Source organism: Lagopus muta, chromosome 11, assembly GCF_023343835.1.
Source record: "Lagopus muta isolate bLagMut1 chromosome 11, bLagMut1 primary, whole genome shotgun sequence".
NCBI classification, from domain to species: domain Eukaryota; kingdom Metazoa; phylum Chordata; class Aves; order Galliformes; family Phasianidae; genus Lagopus; species Lagopus muta.
Window position 1 is genome coordinate 4,613,769 of NC_064443.1, and position 16,065 is coordinate 4,629,833.

General features: G+C 40.3%; 1 protein-coding gene across 2 annotated transcripts in view; it reads left to right on the plus strand.

Moving 5' to 3' along the window:
- Window positions 1–609: 609 nt before the first annotated feature.
- SYN2 (synapsin II) overlaps window positions 610–16,065 on the plus strand; it is a 143,672-nt gene continuing 128,216 nt past the window's right edge. Inside the window, exon 1 of one of the 2 annotated variants that reach the window (XM_048957734.1) lies at window positions 610–1,128. In XM_048957734.1, the coding sequence (XP_048813691.1) occupies window positions 764–1,128 (365 nt within the window). In that variant the 5' untranslated portion in view covers window positions 610–763. Of the gene's footprint in view, window positions 1,129–1,674; window positions 1,725–16,065 lie in introns of those variants that run through there. The other variant, XM_048957736.1, reaches the window with a different exon arrangement.

Sequence of the window (16,065 nt, forward strand, 5' to 3'; positions counted from 1 at the left end):
TGCTGCAGCATTTAAAGTGGGGAGGAACAAACAGCTCCTCAGCCTTGTGCTTTTACCATCTGTGAACACGTATCACCAGTGGAAATGATGCACACGCACTGTTTTTCACAGTGTTTATACTCTGAGCTCCCGCTCCCAGCCGCTGCCGTTCCCGCCGCGCTCCGCTCCTCCTCACGGCACGCGCAGCCCATCGCTGCGTGCTGAGCGCAACCGCAAACAGCTCGGCTTGGAGAGTGCTGCTGCTGCTGCTGTGCCCCGTGCTGTTTGCTTATAAATAAAACCTCAGTCGCACACGCGCTTGATGCCAAGCGCCGCATAGCTTCGCGCCTTGACTGTTGCACCGGGTGACGGACCGAGCCCGGCAGCTCACGTAGCCCGAAAGATGCTTCACGGCGGGGTTTTAGCTTAGCTACAGCCGCTGCCGCGCTCAGCGCCAAGGCGGATCCAGTCCGGCAGAAGGCGCGGCGAGCCGACCGCTCCACCGCGTCCCGCCGCCCTTCGCCCCGCGGCCTCCCCTCAGCTCCGCGCCGCCGCCGCGCGCGCGCTGCTGCCCCCTGGAGGCGGGCGGGCGGGAGCGGCGGAGGCGCGCGAGCCGCAGCTGCTGTGGTGAAGGCAGCGCCTCCCCGCCCCGGTCGGCAGTGAGGCGGCGACCGAGCCCGGCTGCGGATCGCAGAGCCCGCCGCGGCGCCCGCCGCCCTCCCGCCCGGCTCCGAGCCCTCGTCCAGCCGCCCTCCAGAGCCTCGCCTTTCTCCCGCCCGGCCAGATGATGAACTTTCTGCGGCGCAGGCTCTCGGACAGCAGCTTCATCGCCAACCTGCCCAATGGCTACATGACGGACCTGCAGCGGCCGGACCCGCAGCAGCCGCCGCCGCCGCCACCCTCGGCCTCCTCGGCGCCCGCCTCGGGCTCCCCGGCCGCGGAGCGTCGGCAGCCGCCGCAGTCGGCGCCCCCCCAGCAGCAGCCGCCGCCGCCGCAGCAGTCTGCGGGCAGCAGCTTCTTCAGCTCCCTGTCCAACGCCGTGAAGCAGACGGCGGCCTCGGCCGGGTTGGTGGACCCCACCTCCGCGTCGTCGGCCGCTGGCAGAAAGTTCAAGCTGCTGCTGGTCGTCGACGAGCCGCACACGGACTGGTAGGTGCCCCCGGCCTCGCGCTCCCTTCCCTTCCCCGTCCCTCGCGGCCCCGCTCCCCTTCCCCTGCCGCGGGATCCCTGGGGGCGGTGCGGGGCGGGAGGGGCTGCCCGCAGCCGGGCTGGAAGACAGAGCCCGGACCGGAGCCCCGGAGCCGGCAGGGACCGGAGCCGCGTCCGTCGGCACGCTCAATAAAGCTTGTCTGCCGCACCGAAACGGCGTGTCATGTATTCAGTGAAATAAACACCGCGTGCGAGCGCGGGGGGCGCGAATTTGTTTTGGATGCCGTGGCGCTACGTGCGCTGATTCACATCGGTGAGCTTGTTTTCGTGCTCGGCTCACCGCTGCTGAGATGCGTGCTGGGGCGAAGGTCCTTCGGCAGATCGGCGGCGAGCCCGCAGCTGTGCCTTAGCTCTGTGCGTGCGTGTGGTGATTAGGGTAATTAACAGCTGGGCTTTGCTTTGCTTCCCCGTGTGATTTACCAAAGCTAAACTTGTACTGCAACTCGTTCCTTCTGCTGCCCGTGGGAGAGGTCACCGCTTCTTCAGAGCCGTTTGCCGTGTATGACTGTGCTGAATGTTGTCGTTTACAGAAAGATGTACGTTTATTCACCTTTATCATCTTTCCCTGCCGTGTGTTTACGTGTCAAGCTGTGAATCCCCTCGCGCAGTGTCACCAATTGCGGTGTATAATATCTAAATTGCGCCTAAAAATAATACGGAGTAAAACAAGTATGTTGTTATAGCACTGACATCATTCGGTAATGGATTGTGGGTCTGTGATTTTACTGTCAGCTTCTCGAATTTGTATCCCCGCTGCCTAGACATACGTGGGCAGTTCTGACTTGAGATCGTTTGCTTTGAAATGGTACTTTAATATAATATTCAATACAGAAATTTACGCATGATAAAAATGGAATTATCCATAGCAAAGGTACTACGTTCATTAAGATAATGTTACCTGTTATGTCTCCCTTTAAAAGCAAACAACAAACCCGACAAGGTTGTTGTATCTGCCAGACTACAGAGAGCCTCTGTGCCTACGTCACGGAGACGCATCCATGGACACTGCTCACAGCCTTGCAGATACATCTGTTTATTTGATATTCTACAGTGCATGCATTTCTGCTTGGTAAATTGAATAACTGCCTGTGTTCATGAAGTTTGTTTCTGGTACTGAAGCCAACCTGTGTATTATAACCATGGAATGTTTTGCATACTTGATAAATGTGAACACAGTATTTCAGCAAAATTGAAGCTCGTAAAGGTCTATTTTGTGAATGCCACCAACTGCAGTTCAGGTAGGTGGCCACATACATTCTCAAATGTACACAAGGTCATACTTGCCTGCTTTTTCTGTATTTTTTTCCTTCCCATGGTATGTGATATGGATACATAGTAGTTGTATCAAGAACAGTTTCCTGGTACTGTGCTGGTACTGTCTGTTTTCCGTCTGAAAAGCAAACCAGGCTGAAATTGGGGATTTTAAAGTAAGCGTTGAAATACGAATGTGTGTATTCTGATAACATATGCAGAAAAGTTTGTTCTGTATCTTTGGAATTTTGGACACCCATGTTGGAAGGTATTGCAACAGGATTTGACTGTATCATGCTTATGAGCAGGCTTGGACTGCACTATAAGTGATAATTATATTGAAGGCTGGAAGTGGCAATAAATAAATGACAATGATCTCCTGGCTCTTCCTCCAGCTCCCTGCCTGGTATGATGCACTGACGTAAGATTTAGTGAGATGAGGAATGTAGAGCTGCTGTCATGTGATACATGGAAAAAATACTGTCAATAACAACAAAAACCTCAATACCAAGTAAATCTCTTATGCTAAATGTAGATTCCTGAGAAATGATTTCAGTTGATTTATTTAATCCTGAGATGAAGATTACGTGCTGGGAATTTTGAGCTGCATTGTGTTTTCCTTAAATTGAAAGTGTGTCTTTGGGTTTGCCTTTGGGTTGCAGTCTCAATAGAAATCAAAGAATTTCCACCTGGATCATAATGCAATCCTACTAATTCAGTATCCTCTTTCTAGCAAGCTCTGGAGTATGTATTATGCACCTTCTTTTGTGAGCTAGACATATTGCTCCTTAATTTTAGCACCAAAAGTAGTACATTGTGTTTCTGTTATGTTTAATTTCTATTAGAAATTAATTCATGCTTGAAGTCTGAGATGTAATAACCCTTCCAGTGTTGTTGTTGCTACTGGATTCATATGGGTTATTTTACAAATAAATGAATGTCCAGTTGTTAGCATTCTTAATCTTGATCTCAGTGCTTTCTATCATTTTCTTGTTGTAAAAAGCTTTTCCTTTCACAGGCTTTGAAATTATTCTTTTACTGTTTCTTTTATGGCATAAGGAAATTAACTTACCTGTGCTCATTTGCTTATTTTGCCATGCTATCTTTAGGGAAAAAAATAAATCTTTAAGGAACGAAAGCAAGTATAGTCATCTTGTCAAACCATGCTCCTTACTCTACTAACACTCAATCAACTCCATGTTAGAACTGTGAAGAATTATTGTCCTACATGCTCTTCCGAAACTTGCAGCTATGTAAATGAGAGGGACCTTCAAGGACTTCCAATAAGACAAGCTGATGTCAAAGGCTTTGTATCAGTTAATACTGTTACCCCTGCCTCCAAGACAAGTGAAGGAATAAAACAAGAATAAGACTTTCAGTCAGCTTCCATAGGCAAACCCAAGACAAGCTGTACTCAGTGCTTCTGGTTCTCCTGGTCTCCTACAACAAATGATCTTTTGGTGCAAAGGTGGAAGAAAACAACAGTCATTTTTGTCAATTATCTTTGAAGCTTTCTCTCATTCTAGGCTATCACTATAAAGAAGGGATGACTTGTAATTCCAACACTCCTTCAGATGAAGCAGTGCTATTCATTTATATAAAAGCAGTGGAAAAGCTCCTCTTATTTTCTGGCCCATTCTTCATGCATTTCAGCATCATGTGCTTTTCATCTGCAGCTGCATACTAAGCAGGTATTTGTAATACCTTCACTGATATCTAGATCCTTTTCCCAAGTTACCACATCTAGTTGAGAACCTTGCAATGTATTTAAAAGGTAGAAATCATTTTGGTGGAAAAATGTATGATTCCCAGGCACTTCATGGATCTGTTAGGGAGGGGAAAGCTTCAAAGAACCACTTTTTACCTTTAGACTTTATATAATAGACTTCAGCCTGATTATTTTGCAGGTTTAAGTATCTGTGTTGCTATTTTTACAAATGGAAGAAGCTAAGAAGTAAAATCATTTGCTCAAGGTCATTCAAGAGCCTAGTGACAGAGCTGAAATAAAACCTAGATATTTCGCTTCACCTTTTCTTTTAATTCTCCTTTTCCAGCTGTTCTGCTGTAAAATTATCAGCTAGACATGTTTATTTTACAATATATTCAGTTTCTTCAGGAAATAACCATTTTGTTCTGCATGCAAAATGTGCTGAATATTCAGTTCTGTGTGAGCAATTGATTAGAGGGTGTACATCAGTGGCGAGGTGCCAAAATGCTGCATATGTAAATCCTTGTCTTTATTGAAAGCTTATGTATATTTGGAGAGTTGTTTACATGCTGAAAAGTAACCATTGCTTGGCTGGTCTCGTGCTTCAAAGATTGACTCATTGGCCATAGTGATGAAAGAAGCAGATGGGAAAAGCACAAATGTTGTAAGTATCAGTGTATTTCTGCTCTACTTTTCTCTCCATCCCAATGATTACACATTTCTTGTGATGTCTGCTGCTTTAGTAGTTACCTATCTTGTGATAGGTCCAGAAAATCATTTCCAAAATCCTTGTGCTGTCTATGGGCTAATATTGCTCATCATGATGTTTTTAGTCTTTCTGGCATTGTCTCAGTGCAGAAAGACACTGATTTATGATACAGAAATTTACTTCAGTTTTATTTATTTATTTATTTATTTTGCAGTTGTCCAGGCAACTGAAAACAGTTTCAGTTAAAGATACTTGTGATGTTGTTATGTGTAAGGGTAACTGCCAAACAACTTGCATAGTACAAGTTTTAAAAGTTTTAAAGTGTTTTAAAGTGATCTTTGTGAGGAATTTCATCTGTATCTTAAAGAATTGGCAACCCTGCAGACTCGTTAAGGTTATGGCCTTTGGACTAAGTTCCTAATACTCTTAAAAGTGGGATGGCAAGCAGATTGTTACATGAAACCAGCATGTGCTTAGATAGCTCCTTGCAAGCAGGTGGTTAGACTGGTACTACATCTCAGCACACATTGCAGTTAACGCTATGGTAAAGCTCTGCATTTTTTAAAATCAAAATAGCAACATAATTAAAGACATGACTGTAACAGAAATGCTAAATCATGGCCTGAACCATCCACCAGATGGAGCGCCTGGTGGGAAGTCAGGGCAACCCAGTGGAACTCAGTTGTTTGCAATGCAATGCACCTGAGTGGCTGAAAGGGCAGAGCCAGGATCCACCTCTTCCCAGCCCTCATTTAAGGGTTGGCACTGGAGGTGTGAGTATCTCACTGGAGATTCTTGTGTGCCTGAGGCCTTCTGAAAGTAAGCAGATTCCTTTCTTAGTTTCTGTGTGCACAGCTGTTGCATTTGAGCAAGTCTTCTGTTGCTGCAGCCTAGGACCTTGCTGCTCTGCTGTTACTACTGTGCTTTCTGTGGCATTACAGCGTTATAATGACCAAAAGTAACGTTGCCATGAGCACAAGCAGCATGTCTGTCTGCTGTCTGAGAGGACGGATGAAACAATGTGAGCTGTTCCAGAAATTTTTATTTTGAATTCTTATGTACTTGTAAGGTATGAAAAACCAAATAGCTTTTACTGAACGGATGAAGCTATGGAACAATATGCCTTGTTATTTGTTCTTTGTCCCCTTCTTCTTTCTTTTTTTTTGAATCTTAAGTGAATGTTGAGCAAGAATTTAAGAAGGAGGGCATGCAGCTGAACCAACTGAAGTGAATGGCATAGTAACGTGTTAACAGATCTGAATTTGTAGCATTGAACAGTCTTATTCAAATAGTGCTTCACGTCTGTACTCTGAAATGGCCAGCTGATATAGTTCTTCACCAGATGATGTGTGTGCTAGGATTTGATGATAATGCAAGAGAAGAATCCAGAGGGTTTTTTAGTTCACCTTCAGTTCTCTAATGCTTGAATGCCTTAGTATAAATAGCAAAACACAGTATACAATAGAGATTGCCTTTTGACAAGATATTTATAAAAAATAGAAGTAGAAAACTCTGGAAAGAGCTTTTATCATCCAGATTGTGTATTTCTCTATTTAAACAGTTTCTTGTGTGCTGTGATGTAATTTCAGGCAACTTAGTGTGTGTGAAATGCTCATTAGAAACTTGAACATTCTGTACGTGTTCATTTTTTATTTCATCTGCCATCCCCTCCGCCATAGTTGGAATAGGAGTGTATCTTGCAGTCTAGTTAGTTGAAAAGTGAAATGTCTCCAGAGGACTTTCTGTGTTTTGAGCTGTTTCTGTTTTAAACAGACGCGTTACTCTCTGTTCTGTAAAAACTACAGGACACAGCAAGCTGTAGTTGTTTTTATTACAACCATGTTTCTCCCAAAGATCAATGCTAAATAAACATTCTTGCAGTATATTCTTGATATAACACTTCAGCATTTGCATTTTTAGTACCCAGTTCTTAATAGTACAGTGAGATGGTTTGTATGCAGTATCACAGAATTTTATTACCTTCAGTATTCATCCAGCTTGCCCCCAGCAACTGCTCTAAACTATGGAAATCTCTTTAATATTTTATATATTTGTAGATAAAATACACTTTGAATTTAAAAACAATATGGTAAGACCTTACTGTTTGTGAGTAAAATGTGCCTGAAGAAAGAAACAAGAAGTACAGAAAGTTGTATTTGGGTACAGAATCTCTGAAGAAGAATTCTAGGCCAGACTGGATGAAAACTGCTAGATGAAAGAGTAATTACAAGTAGGTGGAAGAGCTGTAAAGAAATGGCGAGGAGAGCCATGAGCTGTGAAGTAAATATTGCCTGAAATAATATTTGTCCCAAAGATGAGGCTATTTACAATTTAGAGTGGAAAAAAAGTGTAAGAAAGTGATAAGACCTTAAAAGTGCCATGGGTGGGAGGACATTATGGCTTGGTCTAGGATGTAAAATATTTGCTTGATTGCATTGCTGCTTCTGCTAATTAAGCAGCTCTGTCTGTGCTAAGTCAAACTGACTTCTGAGAAGGAAGCCAGTGCACTTTTAAACAACTGGATGGAGGAGAATGTGGGTATATGAGTATTCATGGCAACATAAGTGCAGACTATGAGCAATTGGAGACTTGCAAAAAAGTGGGAAAATTGTTTTGTTTATCAATTTTCCAGTACTACTTTCACCACAAGTGTGTATCCACCTGGCTGAAACAGAAATAGTCACAAACTCTGATGAACACTGATTTAAAAAAAAAAAAAAAGTTGGTGACCAATGTAAATCTGTTCGTATATTTGCAAGCAAAAGTTATATAAATGGTAATTCAGAAGACAGTCTTAAATCTATAGAAGCTCTTGCTGGTTTTCCTGTGGACAGCCCTGTGATCTTTTTCATCAAATTCTGCTGTTACTAGAACGTGGCTTGTAAAGATAGTACTGTATTTGTTAACTTGTTGCTTTTAGCAATGAGCTGCTGCTTTTACGAATCAGCTACTTCTATCTCATTCAGTCACTGTTTGGTAACTTTGCAGCAGTGGAAATTGCAGTATGTTGTTTTGAATATTGCTCTAGAGGGGACTGATTTTTCAGGCAGAACAACATCTAGAGCAGAACAGCACCAGCCCTCAAGCTGTACCTAAAGCTGACTGTTTTCTGGTTTGGCAGTGTCAGGCAATAGAATGGGACATCTGCTTTTCTCAGTGTGATTGTGGCTGCCTCTGAGCAAGTGAGCTGCCTGGGCTGATGAAGGCCACCAGAGGATGCCTGCTTACTCTGCTTCTTTCTGAATTGCAAACATCAGCAGAGATGGGATTCAATTAAGGGATGGATCCAGTAGGCTGTGCTGAAGAAGATGGCACTTCAGGTTTCTTTTTTAAACTTTTTCTTTTTTTCTTACCTACATGCAGCAGCTGTTTTCATCCCTCTTTCTGTGTACCAGTTACTGAAGTGAGCAGAAGATGCATGGGATGTCACTTAAGTTGCTGAGCAGGAATAGTCTTCTCTTAACAGCTTTCACCTCTGGACACCCATGTTTGGACTTGGAGCATTTTTTGTAGTTACTGAACTCTCAACAAAAGGGACAGGAGAGTTCAAGCTTTTTCTTCCCTCCATGGGCATCAGATGTGGTTTGCCATGTGCAGACAGGAGTGTAAATGCACTTTCCATGTTTCTGTAAAAAGCACCATGGGTTGCGTGGTGTCTAATGAAGGGTGATCACCTCTTATTTCATCCCTTACCAAACAGAGAAGAAAAATGGCACATGGCACCATCAGCCAGTCTGGTGCCAGAAACTGTAACTGGAGGCAGTGTTTTCAGAGGAACAAACTCCCTACTATTGATCCTCAGAATGGGACCCACTTCTTGAGATGAGAAGAGATTCTGCCAGAGCAAAATTACAAGTTCTTAGACTGTGTGTGGAAATGCTTTAGCTCTATGTGCCGTGCTCCTCAACAGGAGAATATTTTTAGTTTTAGGAATCTAGGAAATAACATTCATGGTGAAAAATAGGATTATGTGCAATATATAAATCAAAGTAAATTATATTAATCAGTAAAAGCAGCTTGTTTTAATGCATGGTTGGTCAAAGTCAACATCTCTGCTGGGTCTGCATTTGCCTCATGTATTGTAACAGATAGCAGTTAGCATGTAAATTGGATTTCATTTTATGTACCACAAAGAGCAGCTTTATTGTGGACCCATATAAAGGTGTGTGTGTGCGTATATACACATGCATATTTTTCTTCCTGCAGTAAAGCAGGGATGCTTTCCTGAATGCCCTTACCATGATTGTCCTTCATGGTAAGGTTGAATTATTTTGTTTTGTCTGTAAACTCGGTAAAAATCCATGCATGTGAAACTAGTAGCAGTTAGAATCATAGAATCATAGAATCATAGAATCACTAAGGTTGGAAAAGACCTAAAAGATCACCCAGTCCAACCGTTCACCTATTCCCAATAGCTCCCACTAAACCATGTCCCTCAACACAACATCCAGTCTTTCCTTGAACACCTCCAGGCTCGGTGATTCCACCACCTCCCTGGGCATCCATTCCAGTGCCTGACCACCCTTTCTGAAAAGTAATACTTCCTCATGTCCAGCCTGAATCTCCCCTGCCGTAGCTTGAAACCATTCCCCCTGGTCCTATCACTGATGACACGAGAGAGTTCTTTAAGGATGCTAATAGAGGAAAAAAAAAGGTTACAAACAGCTCTGATCAGGTGGTTAACGTGATAAAAGTACACTCATCACCCCTATCCTTTAAAAGAAATTAAGTGCCAGGATGCAGGCCCAACCTATATACTTTTATTCTCTTCAAATGGAATAGTTTTATTTCTGTTCACGCTCAAATTGAACTGTTAGTAATGCAGTTACTGTCTTCTACAATTCTCTTTATCAGCTGTCTCCATTAATACTGCTGAGGGCAATCTGAGGACTGTGTGCAGTCATTTATCTAAACTATGTCAAGAAATAAGGCAGAAAACTTCTAGAATTATTTAAAAGCTGCAATCTTTCTTTAATAATGTCAGAATTTGTTGGTTTTTTTTTTTTGAATTGTTATTGCAATTGTCTAGATAAGATGAAGAGGAAAACTCAATCTGCATTTTCCATTTAGTTGTCTTTTTTTTTTATTAACAAGTCCTCATTTGACCTTTATGTTGAAACAAAAATGGAATATTTAGCATGAAAGTACTGTGGAGTCTAACAAATGACAATGAAAGGTGTGAACTACTTACTGGCTGTGGAATGTCTCAACATTTGTTTATTTGCTCTTGCAATTTGCTTTTCCATGTGAGCAGTAAAGTACTTGCATGTGCTACCAATGGATTTTCGGGGAAGTTGTAGGTTAGTAACAAATTTTATACTAGTTGATACTATTCAAAGAGAGATTTCAAACCACTTCTCAGGGATCACTTGGTTATTCTGGGAAGTTTACTCCTGATTTTAATTTGTCACCTTTTATCCGAAAGAAGAAAAATGTATGACGTGCTGCTCATAAATTTCTAGCTACAAACTAGGGTAAATATGCAAAAACAAGTTTGTCCCATTAAATCTACATTTCTTGTTTTAAAGAAGGCACATTCTGTTTTTCCAGTAATAACAGTAATTGAAGATACCCCATATGTTCTTGGACATGAAATGTAGTGAGCTGCCTGAAAATCCAGAATTTTTAACTTTTGTTCTAAATAAATATCCTGTTAAGGAAAGGAAGTTCATGGATTGAATCATATGGTCTTAAATCCTCACCTGAACTACATGTACAATTGACCCATGCTGCCCAGGATGTACACACAGAATGAATAGTAGTACTGATAAGTGTGTGTATGTTAGTTTCAGTACAGCTAATGCTAAGAGAAACCATACTGAATGAGCAGGGTTGCAAATTAGAAGCTGGAGCACACGCCACAGTTAAGATGGGCCCTCGTTGTAAACATGCTGAGTTGTGCTCAGTTGTTGCCTGGCTAGATAGATTAAAGCCAGCATGTGTGTACCTCCCTGTGCTGTAAGACATTTAATTTGTCTTTGTGTGTTCAGTGGCTCTGTTTTTTATACCACAGAGTATGTGCAATAGGGAGGCTGGTAACTTTTGCTCAGAAATAGTAATAAAGTGGGGAGAGGAATTTAGAATGGATGGAAGAAAATCAGTTTCTGCACTGAATTGCTGTTTACTATTATTTCTGTACTGCTTTTCACGTAGTTCTGTAATGAGTAGCGAAACGTATTTATCCCTCTTGAACTTAGAATTAAATTAATAAGGACTAACATAGAATGTTCAACTGAGTACTTGCAGTGAGGTCTCAGCCTACCAATCCATATGTTGACTGTTTTGAAATCTTGAGAGTCTTTGAGTCTTTGCTCATTTGACTGCTTTAGAAGTAATTCTGCCCCTTTCCTTTGATAACGATTCCTGCAGTTCTGAAACTTGCCTTTCTGGTCTTTTCAGACACTTTCTATGTCATTAGAGAAATGTTCCAGAAAAGGTGGCATTGACCTTCTGGCAGCAGATGGACAGCGAAGGCTAAAAGCTTTCAGTTGTAGCAAACAATTGGAGCAGATTTCCTGGATTCCTAAATTAGGTGCCAGAAGTGTGAGCAATTATGTCATAAAAGGTTCAGCATTTGGGTATCTTCAGAACGTCCAGCATGGCTAAAGATTGTGATTAATATAATACTATGCATATTTGCACTGTACTAAACAACTTAAATACAATGCATTTGCCTCATATTTAAAATAAATATAATTGTTTGTATACAAGTAATGGATCTGGAAGTTTCCAGCCAATTTTTGTGGTAATACTTTTGTGAATGTTTCATCCAAGGACTTCAGCAACATTCTTACAGGAGATATGGGAAGGGAAAAGGGAGGATAGCACTCACCATTCAATTGAGAGTAAGGGTTTGTTTTTATTAATTCCTAAAGTAGACATTGAAATGCTGGAAATTCAGTCTTATGAAAATTAGTCGTGACTGAAATGTATTTCAGCTTAGAGAAAATCCCTCTTCTGGGCAGAAGTCAGCACCATGACTCAGCTGCTGCTCTTTTCTGATAAAATGTATGTGGGTGGTTATGCTGCAGTAATCTCTGTAGCCTTCCCTTCTGTTAGAGCCTACAGACATTTTTCTTACACCCACGCATGTTCTCTGGTTCCATACAGCAGATTAATAGTTCCTTTGTGACAGTTGGAAGATGTACACATACAGCACAGGACTGCTATATACAAGAGATGTACATCTATTGTTTTAAAGAAAGCACTTCTATAGTAAAACGTGTAGTCAGAAATATGGGAAGTATGTTTAAATAAAATTATAAATCCTATATGTCAATACTGGGACATCTGTGGTTTGTTTTTTTTTCTTTTGAACACTAGGAATTTATGTTATTTCTGGGTGAATTATTTGTGTCTTTCAGCAGAGATTTGTTGTATTTTAGTCAGAAGAAATCACTAGAATAAACACTATGTAAAATGGTTATGCTAAAATATCTGACTGTGTCTTGAAAAGCTGTTAGGTGCTTTCCTATTGTTCTTTAAAACCTGAAGGAGTTGGACTACTGTTGGAGTCTTCAGCAGGTGAAAGCAGAGGATTTAATAAGGTCAGGATTGCTTGTGTTTTTTTGGAAGACGAGTTACACAGTATGAGGTTCTACATTGCTGTGTCACTCCAAATGAAATGAAGAGGAAAAATGAGTGTAACCTCTATTTTATTGTGTTTATATATTTTTTTCTTGGTTTTCTTTTCTAGAGTGTTTTATTTTTATTTTAGAATTAAACTATATTACAGTCCATATGTAGATAGGATGACAAAAATTATGTACTGACTCTATAACAGTGTAGAAGCCGCTGAGGACACGTCTTCTGCATGCGTTCTCATCCATTCAGAGAGGATCTGTTACCATAGTGCGTGCATTACATCTTTGCCATGAGCCTGAACTTGCCAATCAGGTTTATTTTAGTTTATATTTTAAAATCAGTATGAATACATTGTAGTCTAGATCTACTTTTTTTTTTTAAAGATTATTTTTGTGATTCTGTAGTATTTTTTTTAAAGTGTGCATACAGGGAACTTACAGGGTATGTTGTGTGGGACTGTTACTAGAAACAAAATTAAATTACAAAAGGATGGGACAAGAAGGAAATGATTTATTGCTCTGTCTACTCCCAAGTGAGTGGGAAGCTTGACCATTAGCTCCTACTAACAGAACATCATTTTATCAAAGCACCATTCACTAAAATGGCCCGTATCTCTGCTGTCAGCTGCCCTTTCTTGAAGTCAGTTGATGCCCCAAGACTTTGTGGTTTTCCTTGTGATAGTCAGGCACTTTGAGAATGGCCTGCTGCATATAGGTTAAAGAATAACAGTGATTGAGTAACCAAAATGGGTGAGATTGTTTTTCCTTCTGAAGGTATCTTTTATCATAATTGTCAGGTTTTATTATTTTTTAAGTGAGAGCTCCCAGTTATGTTTGTGCTGAGGTGGATTTACAGTAAATAGAAAGATTTCTTTTTAAACCATTTACAGACAGCATTCAAGGCAATAGCTAAATTGACTGAGTAAGTTTCTAAAATATTAAGCATTGCCGAGAGGTACTAATGTGGCATTGACTGAGAATTTGCTTTTTCTTCATTTGTAACTGACAAAGTATTGCTTAGACTCTGAAAACATTATCTTCAATCTGTACATATCTCCCCCAACTCTCTGTATTGGTTTGTGTAAGCAACTCTTACTCTCTTCAGGCTCTGTACAGCCAAAGTAAAGGTTATCTGAAATAAGCAAGCTTCGTGCACTGACCTACATAGCACATGCATGAGTCACCAGCCTTGTAGCCTGTTTAGGGAATAAAAGTGTGTTTGTTGGAATAAAATCTTACATTGTCTGCTTTTGCTGATGGCCTTAATTCCAAGTTGTTTGTTTGTTTGTTTGTTTTTAGTATTAGAATGCATGAAAGAAGAGATTACTTAACGTGTAGGCAAAATTAACAAGGACAGTGTGAAAAGTAGAAATACCCCCAAATATTTTTCAAGACTGAAAATTGAATGCTTTCTTCTAATAAAAGTCTGCAAAGAAAGTAAGGAATTACATTAACTTTGAAACAGATTATAACATCCAAGTCTGAATATTTCCTTTAATCCAGTAATTTAACTAGATTTGCCTTACAGTTGATGGCATTAAATATTCAAGGTGAAAGTGATACTCTGTGTAGGTACGGAAGTCATCCCAAGGGCTTATTGTGTGCTGATGTCTTACTGTGATTGTGTGCACTGCTGGAAGGGGTGGTATAACAAATTTGCAGACTGCTCTTCTGGTGACAAAGCAGTGAAATGTAATACATTCCTAAACAACAGCTGTAGCTATGGAACGACTTTGAACTGTTACTTTATGAAATGATTGTGTTCAAGAAAGAAAAAATAACTACTTTTATTTCCTGGATTTAAACTGGCTTGTTTCTGCTTTAGCCAGGATACGATTACATTAATTACATTTTTAGAAAACAGTATTTGACAGCACGCTTTGCTTACAGCACCAAAAGGATGTTCTTGCTGTCCTTTATTGCTTGAACTCCTAATTAAAGTTAGCCTTTGATTGATAATGTATATAATAATGTCCAGGACACTAGCATACTATTTCAGATCTTTCTGTTGGCTAGGTTTGTGAAAGTACTTTTTGTGAAACAACAAAAATAATTATCATAAACTGCTTTGTTGGTAGAAAAGAAATAAGATAACAAATTCAGAAAGCATTGTATGTTGGTGATGCAAAACATTTTGTGAGAACCTGACCTCTGTAATTTGCCTTTACGTAGAATGCTGGTTTTTTTTCAAGTGATTTTATTTTAATAGGTCTGATTTAGTGCTCACATTGCTTTGTGAATTGAAATCTATCTGGGAACCTTGATATTCCAAACAGATTGGAAATTGGTCTCCAAACCAGCCATGTATTATTCTTATTAATTCCTGTATTTACTTATCTGTCTAGCTATCTGTTATTTAATGCTCATGTTCTCTAAGTAAATGGAAACTGCTCTGGTTACTAAGTGTGGGACTAGACTCTTAGTCTACTTATGTAGACTCTTACTAGACTCTTAGCAACTTATGTTGCTTGACAGCATAGTCCTAGGTTTTCGTTAGGTTTAAGATGAAGCAGCACTGATTTATGTTATATGATGTGCTCAGATCTTTTAGATCTTTAGTATGTTTTGTTGTAGCTTGATTCTTCTAACAACAGTAGAAAATGATTAGGGGTATTTGTTGAGGTTTTTTTGTTTTGTTTTGTTTTTTTGTTTTTTTTTAGCCTGATAATGGTTAATAGCTGTTATGCTGATACTAAAGCCATGAGTTGGCTGAGCATGTTTTGCAGCGCATGGCAGCACAGGGGACTAAACACAGTTCTCATCTTTACGATTCTCATAGTGGTACATGGAATCCTCTCTGCAGGTTGCTCTCACTGCTGTATTTCCATATATTCTTCTGCCAGAAGACATAGGAAGTTTAATACATTGCCTGACTATTTATGAGGCATCATAATATGAAACAATTTTATGTATCCCTACAAAAGAGAAGAAGAACCTGGCCTCTGATCAGCTATCTCGCTATTTTTCTCTAATTAATGGCTGTGACATTCAAGGAGTCATTTTAATAATGTGAGCAGTAATTGGAAGTAAGGTGCTCTGTCAGTGATTGCACTTGATAACAGCTTTGGACAAAACAAAAATGAATCTCCAGCTATGGCAATTATGTCAATGTTGATAAGTCCTCTTTCTTTTCTGCAGGGGCTGTGCTTTGCTTTGCTACAACACTACCACCATACTGCAGTTTTTAGCTTTTTTTTTTTTTTTCCTGCTGTGGATACATCTGTTTTTCACCATCTATGCTACTTTTTACTGTTTTCATTTACAGTCCTATTAAAATGACAAAACAGGACGTGGAAAGCAGACTTCAGTACTGTCAAAGATGAATTCCATGTGATGTAAGATAGGTAGAATTGAGGCAATTATAAACTGTGTGAAACTTAGAATTCTAAGCATTACTATAAGACAGTCGAAATTGTTCATCACTGAAGAATCAGGGTTGTGTGTCAGCCTGTATGTGATAGTCTGTGTGATGATTTTATAGCAAAGTATTATGATACTGACACAGTATGACTGACAACTACTTTTGTCATGCTGTTTTTCACATGTCTCTTAAAAGTGAACTACAAGGAAGTTTTGATTTAAAAATCAGAGAACTCAAATGTTTTAACAAATATGCAAGATAAGAA